The sequence below is a fragment of the Elaeis guineensis genome, chromosome 3 (assembly GCF_000442705.2).
Source record: "Elaeis guineensis isolate ETL-2024a chromosome 3, EG11, whole genome shotgun sequence".
Classification (NCBI taxonomy): domain Eukaryota; kingdom Viridiplantae; phylum Streptophyta; class Magnoliopsida; order Arecales; family Arecaceae; genus Elaeis; species Elaeis guineensis.
The window spans coordinates 111,754,589-111,767,637 of record NC_025995.2 but is presented as its reverse complement, the minus strand read 5'-3'; the positions used below and the strand labels follow the sequence as shown (position 1 = coordinate 111,767,637).

Sequence of the window (13,049 nt, the reverse complement as noted above, 5' to 3'; positions counted from 1 at the left end):
AGACAGAGAGCTCAATCGAGAGAGAGTGAGAAAGGGAGCAAGCCTGTTATTTTTTCAGCCCCTGTAGCACTGTAGCCTTCCCCGATATATATAGTGGAGCGTAGTATGGCGCCGTCATTAATGGCGCAGACAATTGAGGAATTGTCAACTCGTCGTAGACCGTCAGAGTCGCCGTGAAAGTGTCACATCACCGTGGGGCTGTCAAATCACTAGGGTTGACAATGTCCTAAGTGAGATAATGCCCTTAGGCGGCAGTGCCGCATGCTGCTGTCAGGGCTGACAGTCTCTGGCAGCTGTACGGCGATCGGAGGAGTCGACCGACCCTAGGTCGGTGGCCAGCTGTGTGGCGTCGGGTGGAGACTCGGGCCCCTTCGACGGTCAGTCGGGTATGTTGCGAGAGTCGGCCATCAGATTTTCTGGTTCAGTCGGTAGAGAGCCGTTAATCGATCGGTAATGGCGTCGGTCGGTCGGTCGGTCGGTCGGTCGGTCGGTCGGTCGGTCGGTCGGGTATGTTCGATTATAAGCCGGCGTGAGCGGGATCGGTCGGTATTCTCCAACAGAGAGTGTGTTTGCACTTGTCGAGAATGAATCTAAATCTAAAAGCAAAATTTTGAGTGTTTGACAAAAGATTAATTTAGCTTGAATCTGATAGCCTCGGTACGAGTCTTGATTCATAGGTTTATCTAAATTAGTCCAACTTCTTTTGATCTGGCTATGTTGTAGTAGAGAATCCAAGGGAAGAGCTCCTCTTGGGAGTCCTCGAGACTCCAGATTGATTGATTTCTACTTTACTGCATGAGATGGGTTGGGTTGACGGTCGAAATGGAAAAGCCTATGGCAATCACAAAGGGCAATCCTTGCAATTTCGTGTCCTTGGTATCATAATAGTTGAACCTTTTCCTTTGTTCGTGATTGAGCTCACATGCACTGTGTGAATATTATAATTTCATTACATAATATGTGTGTGTATGAAAGCAAATTAATAAGAACTAACATCACAATAGTGGCAGCTGAAGAACAGATCTAGATTGGATCCGACTAGCATGGTAGCATCACGTCGATCGCTACCAGCAGCTTGAACTAAGGACAATTGCATATGCTGATCTTTTGTATCACTGGCATTTATTAGAGGGTTCGGGCTGTATCTTTCTCATGAAAGAATTATTGATCTTCTTTGATCTATTTGCGTAGATCTCAGAGCGACAATTGCATAATCCAATGGTGAAATCATGCAAAAGGGGGAGAGTCCTTCTCCCGCATCAACCCCTATGCTTTATCAGGCATCAAGCTACTTGTTATGTTTTCATATCATGCACCAGCATGCATCTTCCTTGGCAACTCGTCCCATTTCAAGCCAAACCTACATCCAAGACAATTCATGTGGCACGTTTGGATTTATCAGCTCAGAATGGTATATAGATGGAGAGTAAAGTTCGTCCATGAGAAGTTTCAAAGCGTGTTGCTTCTTTCTATCTATTTTTGTTGAATCTTTTGTGGTAGAAAATTAATCATGATTTTTTTCATGTTTTCTATACAAGTACGAATTTGCGCCTCAACCATAAATAACATCACGCAAATTCCAAGCCTTTCTAGGATTGTTTTCCCCCAAAAACCATGGTCAATCTCATGCTAGGATATTCGGAATGAGATGAAGGAGCTTGCTTGGAGTCTTAGTCATGGAATTTTAATTGTGCTACAGTGGATGAAGATCTTCTAACATGATGCAAAGTTGAGCAATGCAAGTTTCTCATGGGTAGCATTTGCTATTCAATTTGGGGGGGAAAAAAAAAAGCTCAGCTCCATTGTAAGCAATTCATGATGGAGCTTACATCAACTGCCCAATATATCTGCTTGGTGAACATTGTTGGATGGGGTATTAATTGCAACGATGCGTTAAAGCTGGTGAGTCGCCAAAACTTTGTTTCTACTTTCGTTCAACTGCTTGAATATACTATATGGTGGGTGTTGGGATTCATTTATAGGGTTCATGCTTGTGAGGCTGTTCCCTTGCCCGTTAGAAGTTATCAGGTTCTCAACGGTTAGTAATAGTTAGCAATTAAGAGTTGTTTTTTTTGATAGATAAATATTATGAAAAAATTGATCGATTTTTTTATGAACCAATTTACTCATATTTTCACACTTCTCTAGATGAGTAAATTATTTTTCTATAGATAGTATTTACGCATGAAATATGAAAAAAAATTTTATCCATTTAAAAAGTGGGTAAGTCATTTTCCCATCAATTGAAAATTTTTTATTTATTTCATTCCTAATATACCCCTAATTTTATAATAATAATATAATAATATATAATATTATCTTATACATAATATAGTATATTATCAAATAATAATACTTTATTATTTTAATATGATATATTATTATAATAATATAATATAATAGTATAATATCTTATTTATTATTCTTATATTATTATAATATAATATAATATAATAATATATTATTTTAATATATATTAATATTATATACCATATTATTTTATTATATAATATAATTTATCATATTATATCATATTATTTATGTAACATATATTATCCATATTTAAGAATATATATATTATAATATTATATATTATAGTATATATACTATAATATAATATATTATATTATCATATATAATAATATTTATATAATAAAAGGTATTATAGAAATTATGGATAGATTTTAGCAACTTGTTCAAGAAACAAGTAATGCAAAAGAACATGAGTAACAAATTCTTAAGTTATTTTTTAATATATAAAAGAATACGGATAAACTATATTTTTATTTAAATATTATCTAAAAAATACTTATTTAGAAAAATATAAATTTCTAGATAAGTTTTTCTATCCTTAAAAGAATAGATCCCAAAGTTTTTGCTATGCAGGGGATCTAATCTCATTTAGAGAAATTCTTTGTACACCGTTTGTGGTGTAGAAAAAATACACCGACTCACATAATTGGACCATGTAACCACCATTTTCTAACACAAATTTAATACCTATATTTCTACTTTTTGTTTAAAATTTTGAATGAAAAAAAATGCTCATCCTCTTCTGAAAAAATTATGACATCCTGCGATCATATTATGACATGCTATGGTTAAATTATAATTTTCTACATATAAGATGTCATAATTTTTCTTTCTAAAGTCATAAAGAGAAAAGAATATTTTTATCATTAAAAATTTATAAAATTTTTAAATGATGAAAATGTCCCTTCTTTTTTGTATAACATCGGTGGCCAAATTATTACTTCCTATATGCAGAAAGTCATAATTTGACTGCAGGATGTCATAACATGACCATAGGATTTTATAAGTTTTTCAAAAGAGGAGAAGCATTTTTGTCATTCAAAATCTTAAACGAAAAAGTGAAATTGCAGACCCAATCAGATGGGACGGTGCATTTTTTCTACACCGCATATGGTGTATAAAAATGTACTCATCCCACCTATCAAAAGCACAATAACAAGATCAAGAGTAAGAGTTCCTACCAAAACTCTTTCACATGAGCACTACTCTTCCTTGTTGATCTTCTTTCATTTGCCTGCCTCTTCGCTAATTACAAATCACAATATATAGATCGAGTAATATTTATCTAAATCTATTTTAACACTTGAATCTATGTATGTATGAAGTATAAATACATAAATACATAGGTGCATACATACATACATACATACATGCATTAAAAGAAATTCTGATCCTATTTGCAATCATATGAGATCTTATATGGTTCTCAAAAACTTAAAATGAAATAAATGATGACATTAATATCTTCAATTTGATTTACCTTCGTAAAGTGCTATCTTTGATTTAGAGGCTCATAAAATTTAAGTAACCAATTTATTTGTATCTGTTTTTTCAACATCCGATTTGTATCCCATCCTTTTGAATAAAATATGTATACAAACCTTAGCACCATAATTCATATTTGTATCTGCCTAATAGAAATGAACATGGATGCAAATATACTTATATTTGATTTGTTCCCTCCTCAGCGTTGATGCTATCAGAATGTGATGACCAGTAATTCATCTTCCAATCCATGCCTGATGCCACTCCATTATCATTCCACTGCCGAAAAGGCCAACATATATAAAGAAACTCCCGAGTCATTCTATGCCACTAGCTCAGCTTTTCGTTTTTCTTGAATAGAGGAAAATTATTTTACTCGATGGGTTTTTTTCGTTCTTGTAGCAGTTGATTGTACAAAAAAAAAAAGATGCTCGCAGAGATCCTATTGAAGATTTTTCTTTTCCTCATTTCCCTTCTTGGTTAGGTTTTTCTCATACCTATGAGATAAGGACAACCTGGCTCCCAGCCACGGTTTGATATTAAGAGGAAACCAAACTAACGTTAATTTTGATTCACAAGCTTGCGGTAGACTAGTACGTCGTCCATGATTAATGCATGACATTTCCAAACATTACTGCCCGCACCAAGTGGCACGATCATGCCGTATTACAAAACGGCTTTCGGATGTGCCCTTACCTTAACTCTGTGATTATAAATTTTTCTCAGGTCCGAACAGAAAGAGTTGGCTTTTGAGGTGAAAATGAGAAGGTATGATTTTTATTCGAATTATTTGATTAGGAAAAGATTCATTTTTATTTTGATTGTAGAGGTATACCTACAATCATTCAAAATTCAATCCGGACTCTCTTTTAGTATGTAAATCTCATTCCAAATCTAGTCATAGACCAAACGCGTCGAAGAATATGATCATTCGAATCTTCATTTTGATTTCAATCACAAACCAAATACATCCTAAATTTTTTTAAATACAATTCTTATGGGATCAGATGATCATGTTGATGGCATATTTTCTTAAAGACTGAAATTAAAGTGTTCTTTTTTTTATTAGTTGGGGTGGAGGAGGGGTAAGCATGCGATGGTAAGGTCAGAATTAAACATAGGATTAATTCAAATTAACTCATTAGAACGTTAGTCCTACCGAAATGTAAAAATCTTGAGCAAAAGCAAATGGACTCACGAGAGATAAAACTAAGCCCTAGTTGAAGGAGAGACACTCGGAAGGAAAGAGAATTTCAGGTGCAAATTTTGAGTTAAGATTTAATTATTTTGCTCATTTCGGATGGACCAGCAAACTTGCAAATGGTGAGGGTAAGTCCTGATCTTATCTAGATCAAATTTAATCATCTTTTTGAATTCAAATGGAACAAAGAAGTTTTATTTATTTAAAAAGGAATCGATGGCTTTTCTACCCCCTCTTTTTTTTTTTTTTGATTTGATGATAGAGCATTTTTTTTCCTTTGAAAAGACTACGATTGCCGGTGAAGAGGCAAAAAATCATTGTCGGTGGTCTTCAAGTGTGGAGAGCATCCATGACGCATCGATCAATTTCTCTCGAGAAAATTGTTCTCCCAAATTAGATGATAGAAGAGATTGATCTTTGAGGGAATTAAGAGGCATCGCCAAAGCTTATGTGATGTAATGCTCACAAAATTGAGGGGCGATAAAAAGATTTGATGGAAATGAGGTTGGTGACCCTGATAGTGCGAGGTAGGTTTATCATTGACTTCAGTGGACTGGTTCCCTTGCGAGAGCTCTATAATTAATAATAGGGGACGTTGTCTCAACTATAATTTTTTTTTAATAATCTTTTATTAATATAGTGATTTCTCAATTCACTCCATAAAAGTAATTGCTAAATACACCTATATTTCCGAAAATGATTCTTTGATCCATTTCCTAGCACTGAAGATCGAGAATTTTTAGTATAACTTGATTATAAGTTGAAAGATTATTCAAATCTAACATGGCCACTATGTTTTGGACTTGGCGAGCAATACTTATTGACCTTGCATGTTATTAAGGTTGCAAAACAACACTCAATTAAGGGTTGGCAGGAGGAATATACACCAAGGAGATCCCAAAAGAAGAGGGTATTAGAGAGTCAGTGATTAAAGACTAATAGATGCAACAGGATATTTAAATTAAGGAGGAGTTTGAACTAAGGTCAAGTAAAGACAGACCTCGTGGCTTACCCTTTCGAAGGAAAAAATTTGCAAACTTGTAGTTGAAACTTTGCCCATGATAGTTGGATCGACATTATTCCCACAATCTATATATAATGAAACCATACAACTGATTCAAGAGATCCAATTATCATTTAAAACACAAGCCTTTTCTACCTTATTGAGTCCCTTCAACAAAAATGTATTGCCTCACCAAGTACTTGTTGTTTCAGAAAGTAAGGGTAAATGTCATGTATTAGTTATGTAGCTATTGATCCCTAAATTTCTAGCTTATATTTCATTCCTTGGCAGAGAGCAATGGCAAGGTGAAGCTCAGGTACAAAACATTACAAGTATCTGGTCTAACCTATTCGTAAGGGTGTCTTTCTTCTTCTTCTTTTTTTTTTTTTTTTTTTTTTTGAGATCAAAAAGGTGAGAACGTCTCTGCTGCTCTCTACTAGATACTTGGACAATACGAGATCGATTGCTTATAGGGTTAGTATTTTGCAATCCGAGAAAATCCCTCAGCAAGAGGGTTGAAGTATCGAGGATAAGCATAATTTCAAAGCTCAAAACCCTTAGTCTCTTGCTTAAAAGTGAGAGGATATACTATATGAGCTACATCTTATTAGGTACCTATTTTGCAATGAAAGGAGAATTCTCATCCAGGTATCGTGAATTTATTACTGTGCAACTAGTATCATTTACCAACAAAAAGATTTTATTCTATTTTTTTGGTACAAACAGATGCTTACACCATTTTAATATGAGTACATCCCAAAAAATTAAAAAATAAAATATTTTATAGGACATGCGGATATGTCTGATCCCATCATCTGGTTCAGTCATCGGTACTCAATCATGTAAGAAACGATTCAATCGATGTCATTGTTTATTTTTTGAAAAATACGCTAAACAGATACTATAACGAAGCTACGTAAAAGAGTTCATATGTCATAAAAGAGCAGATGGACCTCCAACTATTTTGTGTCATCTCGGATCTAATTGATAACAGTGATAGAATCTCTCTCAATAAGAATTTTCTCTATCAAAAACTCATATCTGATATATATATATATATATATATATATATATATATATATATATATATAATATTTTTTTATGAAAAAAAAAATCATATTCTCATCTTTTTCAAATTTTTGGAGCAATAAATGTGCAACGCACTAAGCCAACACTCATTTACCCGCTGACTTCACCAATTTTGGTGTTGCCATGGCATGTCATGAACGGTCCAAATCTTTGGGAATTTTGCCAAACCCGGTCTTATGATGAGTCTAACGTAGTTGCATATCGGATCTAACTGCATTTTATTTGTAAAAAATCCTAGTCTAGTGGGCTAGCATGTACAGCCAATCCAGAAGATAAACAAAAAATATAGGGGGCAAAAAATAAACCATTCCCCTCCGCCGACGGTGGAGCCGCAGAGCCTTCGGGAGCAAACGGGATCGCGCTGTCCAATCTACATTGGACGGCTGGCATGGGTGGAGCACCCATTAGCGGCCACCCCACCCCCACTCCTCTCCATCCAACGGCTCTAGTGGCCCTCCCTATCGTCTCATCTTCCTCCGTCTCTGGTGGGTTATATCCCACAAAAAAAAAAAAAAAAAAAAAAATGCAAAAGAGAAAAAATTCCTCTCCGCTCACCAAAATGCCCAGTAAAATTATTCCCATTTATCTCTCTATAAATGGGAATAAATGAATAAAATCTCCATGGTTGGATCGATTGCTGTCCCGCAGGGAAGACGCTATCACAAACAGCCAAACGTCCTATCTGACCGTTAAATCTCCACCCTTCCTCCCTTATCATGAGCCACCCCTTCTCACCATCTCGCTCCCCCTCGCTTCTTCTTCTTTATCTTTCTATCCCTGTGTCTCCCTCTTTCTTTCTCCAATGGCGACTCCTCCTTTCTTCTTAGCTTCCTCCAGCTCCTTCAGAAGAGCCAATATATAAAACCACTTCTCTTTCTCGGCGCCGAGCACCGCCTTGAAGGCAGTCTCAGTCTCTTTAATTTCTTTTCTGAGGTTAGACTTGTTCATCCAATTCTCTTCATTTTATTTATATTGGGTGATATTATTTTTTAATATGAGTGGGCTTCAAGGTAAGAGTATTTGAACACCGCCTTCATTTATCTAATTCGGTGCGTTGGTTGTCCCACAACAGCATCTCTTCGTTATAAGAAGCCATTAGAAAAGCCCAGCGGTTTGTATGTAGTTCAGTTGAGGAATTGCTGCATCTATATTTCAGAAGGAGGCAGCGAGCACCGGAAATGGCACCGAAGGGCGGCCGAGGGAAGGCCAAGGGCGAGAAGAAGAAGAAAGATGAGAAAAGTAAGCAAACAAAAATTCCCTGAAGTTTATTATTATTATTATTATTATTATTATTATTATTATTATTTTAATTATGAAAGATATGCACTTCATGGTGTTAGATTTTGTTGGCTGATTGCTAACTTTGTCTTGTTCCATTTCTAGTTCTCCCTGTGGCCATGGACATCACCATAAATCTCCCTGATGAGTCCCATGTCATTCTTAAGGTATAATTAATTCTCTCCAAACTGTCCATCTACATCCTCTCTACTTTTTTGGGGTTGTTGATCCTCTCTGTTTTCTTTTTCTACCGTGAAACATTCGATAACTTGTGAGCCATGTAAAGAAATTTGAATTGGAGATAATGTTATGAGATTAGAAACGAAGGGTTCAGAGGAGAGCAGTCACGTGAGAGACACGGAACACCAGAATTGTATGAAGAAAGATAGATGACTGGATTCAGAATATTTAAAAAATATAAAAAAAGAAAAAATAAATGGGGTGCATCCACGAAAGCGGAATGGAGTCGTATATCAGGGAAGCCATGTTTTCCCCGCGAGCTCCACTCCCCTCTCACCCCCCCGGTAGGCTTCAGGGTACGCCCGCGGGCCTCGTGGCCGCGACCCGCGCCGTACCTGGAAAGCTCAGGCTGGGAAATGAGGTGACCCGCCCCCAGTCCAATTAATAGTGTTCCAACATTAATTGCAAGCCCACCATGATTGGAAACAAAATATCTATCTTTTCCTAGTACGTGAAATAGGATGGAACCCGTCTTCTTTGTTCCATCTAATTTATCGTAGCCATAGCCATTGGATTGTAATTAGATCTTTCTTCTCTCTCCCTTTTTCTTTTTCGGACGGTGAATGATGGAGTTTGGATGTGGGAACTGTGCAGGGAATATCGACGGACAGGATATTGGATGTACGGCGCCTGCTGTGTGTCAACACCGTCACCTGTGCCATCACGAACTACTCTCTGTGTCACGAGGTACGCAACCCACCTTCCTCCCCCCTCGTTTTCAAAGATTTCTTTTTCTTTATTTAGACTTTTGGACTCAAAAGGAAAATATGGAAGGGATTTTGGCAAAGGATTGGTTGATTTTTTCCCCCTTGGTGGTAAGAATGGCTGTCGGTGGATGGGTTGATTGATGCACGAGCGGTGTGTAGAAATTTCTAATGAAAAGAAATGGTTTAGTGATGTAGAAATTTTATCATACTACTAGACAAGTGATTTGCGTGGAAATTGTGTAACACTTCCTCATTTACAGGATTTTTCTATATGTTGCACTGATTTTGTTTCGTAATCAATATCAACCGTTCAACTCATGTTTCATGGAGATCTTCTCTCTCCTTGACTGGTATAAGGAATAACGAATGAACGGTTAATATTGCCCCATCGTCTACCACATGGCTACAGAATGGTACTCCTTTTGGAACCGTATTTCATCGTAAATGAATGTTGCGTAGCAAGTAGCACGATGCGCCTGATGAACATGTCTTTAAAAGGTTCATGCAAAAAGACCATGATAGTGTCTCTCTCGGTAGGCTAGTAACCTACATAAGATTAGTTCAAAGTTGAGCAATAGAAAAGTTCCTTGTTAACCATGCAGTTCTATTATGGCATAATGACATTTCTATTTATAAATGTTCTTGTTGCACGTGTCATTCCTTTTATATGTTTATGTTGGAGTGGATTTGTTCAACTCACCATGGTCAAGAGTTCAACTTTGGTAGATCCTAACAAGAAACGAAGCAGAATTACGAGTAGAGCGACACAGTGGAAGTCTAGAAAGCTTTTTTCTTTTTAAAGAAAAGGGATTGTATGTAGTTGTGTAAAATGCGTGCCCACAAGGTCTAGAACACCATGATATGCATCAGGAGTGTAACTTCGCATGTTGGTCACAGACCACCATCCAAAGCTTATTAATTTCATTTACCAAAAAATATCCAATTAATTTCAATCCTAATACAACCTCTATGGCTTTCAAAATTGATTTAAATTATCATATGTTTGGATGATTAGAATAAAAATTTTATTGAATTTATGGATTAGACTAGTACAACCAGCTACATGATAAGAATATAGGCTCAGAGTAGGTCAGTACCCATGAGTAGTTTGGGAGTAGGCCGATCTAAATCCAATGGGAAGAAAAAGAGATTTGTTGAAGTTATATAAGTTTGGTTGTATATCATTGTGGTATTATATGAATTGCATGTGAGGATGTTGAACATCTTTTTTGACGTTGCATATAAATCGCATATGGGTATTGTATTATTATGACAAGAGTCTAACTAAATCTAAAATCTGACTAGCAATATCTATCTAAATTAAAGCCAAAATCCATATTTGGCTCTCCAATATTTGGAAAATATCATCTTTGGTTTCCATTAATTTGGAAACCGGGCAACAAAACACATTATAAATTAAGCATCCAAAACCAAGGTAATCTTGTTATATTTATGATCATGATTTTAAAAAATATTAAAATTTTTAAAAAATATTTATTATTTAAAACAAATATATGAAAGCTAAGGATAAAAAATAAAGAATAAAATACTTCTGCAGCAACCTTCTCGAAACAAAAATAAATATAAAAATTTGTCGGTCAAAGGAGCTATCTTTTTCTAAATCAACCATGTGCTTTGTGATTCAAAAATAATTTTGAGCATAACTTGCTTGGCGGAAGTCTTATGAAATATGAAGTATTTTTTTGATTAAAAAAAAAATTTATCTATAACAAAAATAGGTGTCATCATTATATAATTTTTTTGTTTTAATTCTCAAATAAATTGCAACTGATATTCCTTACTAATAATCAGATTATGTGAGACCACTTTGAAGAATCACGCGGCCAAGGAAAAAGATTTTTTTTATTTTTTTATCTTATGCTGCATTTCTACTCTCTGCCATACGCGTGGCCCAAAAAATTGAAAAAAAAAAAAACTAGTATCTCAGCATCATGCCCTCCATTTCAGATCCGGGGGCCGAGATTGAAAGACTCTGTGGACGTGGCCGCTTTAAAGCCGTGCACTCTTAGCCTGATCGAAGGTAAATACTATAACTCAGCCTCCTCCCTAATTTTCCTATATCAAATAAATAGTATCGAAATCCCAAAGGGGAAGCTTCCCGTAAATTCCGATATAAACGGTGAGCGGGAATACAATCATATACGGTAAATACGGATATCGCTCGAACCGCGATTCCCCGGACAGCGAGAAAACACCAATTTTATTTATGGACTGACCGACCGTTGCGTCGCTTTCGCTGGTGCAGAGGACTACGACGAGGAGAGCGCCGTCGCGCACGTGAGGCGGCTTCTCGACATCATCGCCTGCACGTCCTGCTTCGGCCCGTCGCCCGTCAAGGACTCCGCCGGCAAGGATGCCAAGCGGAGCGCCGCCGGAGGCGGTGGTGTCGCGGCCCCCAAGACGGCTCCGCCGCCCAAGGAGGCGCCGGCGGACGGCGAGGAGGAGATGAGCGGCGCGTGCCCCAGGCTCGGGGCCTTCTACGAGTTCTTCTCCCTCTCCCATCTGACCCCTCCTGTCCAGTGTACGCTTCTGGCTTCTTCTCTTCTTCTTCGTTTCTTTCTTTTCCGATCCAAGAATCAAGAAGTGGTCCTTTTTCCCAGAATCAAGAAGTGTTATGTTCTTTTTCTAAGAATCAAGAAGTGTTCTTTTCTCTCTCCTTTTCTGGGATTCCAGAATCAAGAACTTTTTTTTTCCCCTTGATTTATTTCTCTTGCAGTCATAAGGCGAACAGAGAAACCTCGGCAAGACGAATGTCCCTCTGATGACCATCTCTTCTTCCTTGAAGTACTTTTTTTTCTTTTCTTGTTTTCTCCTTTCAAGAATCATTTTTCTCAAGATAATTATGCATTGTTTACGAATCCTGATGCAAAATTGGATCTAAAATTGGAAAGGCGAAGCTTTGCAATGGGAAACTGGTGGTCGTGGAGGCTCGCGCCAAGGGGTTCTACAGCCTGGGAAAGCAGCGGGTGCTTTGTCATGATCTCGTCGATCTGCTGAGACAACTCAGCAGAGCTTTCGACAATGTTGGCCATCTTCTTTCCTTCTTATATGTTTTATTTACTTCTCCCATTGTTTTAAAATTATTTAGCTCAACGATGTTCTTGAGATGTAGTGATCATGGAATTCGAGCATTATGATCCTGTTGCCTTGTTACATTACACTAGCGGAATCAAGATCCCAATGCGAACTTTGACACCTAACTTTTGTGTGCTGACAGGCTTATGAAGATCTCATGAAAGCTTTCTTGGAACGTAATAAGGTTGGTATGTTGTCTAGATAGTCTGGTTGTTTCTTGTCCTTGTAAAAGGCTTGAATTGGATTGATGCTAAGTTCTGCTTCTTGGTCTATACTCTTATATTCTTATTCTTGCAGTCAGAGATGTGTTTCTGTGTAGAGAAAATTTTGAATTAAGTTACTTGGTATAGAAATCCGCTTGTGAGCTTAAAAATTGTTAGCATTATCTTATGTAATGGAGAATCTTATGCAACATTTGACATAATCACTTTCTTTATTCCTGGACTCCTACCTGTGTAGTTTTATGGTTCCCTTACTTGTAGAATCTTTTATTGGTACCCTACCCTCCACTACCACACCCTCAGTTAACAAAAAAAAAAAAAAGGAAAAAAAAGAGAGGAAAAGGTGTTCTCTATGTGCCGAAATGCTAGATGGCTAAATTATATTTCTTATAATTGCCCTGATGTGTTTCTGGGTT

The 13,049-nt window shown here is 36.8% G+C and overlaps 1 protein-coding gene across 4 annotated transcripts in view; it reads left to right on the top strand.

The window, feature by feature from the left end:
- Positions 1 to 7,769: 7,769 nt before the first annotated feature.
- Positions 7,770 to 13,049, top strand: part of LOC105040890 (protein REDUCED CHLOROPLAST COVERAGE 1) — a 31,995-nt gene continuing 26,715 nt past the window's right edge. The window contains exons 1-9 of one of the 4 annotated variants that reach the window (XM_073254427.1): positions 7,770 to 8,024; positions 8,164 to 8,330; positions 8,475 to 8,536; positions 9,204 to 9,296; positions 11,285 to 11,357; positions 11,583 to 11,858; positions 12,054 to 12,121; positions 12,229 to 12,360; positions 12,555 to 12,596. In XM_073254427.1, coding sequence (XP_073110528.1) covers positions 8,270 to 8,330; positions 8,475 to 8,536; positions 9,204 to 9,296; positions 11,285 to 11,357; positions 11,583 to 11,858; positions 12,054 to 12,121; positions 12,229 to 12,360; positions 12,555 to 12,596 — 807 coding nt within the window. In that variant the 5' untranslated portion in view covers positions 7,770 to 8,024; positions 8,164 to 8,269. The remainder of the gene's footprint in view (positions 8,025 to 8,163; positions 8,331 to 8,474; positions 8,537 to 9,203; positions 9,297 to 11,284; positions 11,358 to 11,582; positions 11,859 to 12,053; positions 12,122 to 12,228; positions 12,361 to 12,554; positions 12,597 to 13,049) is intronic. The other 3 variants (XM_073254428.1, XM_073254426.1, XM_073254429.1) reach the window with 3 other exon arrangements.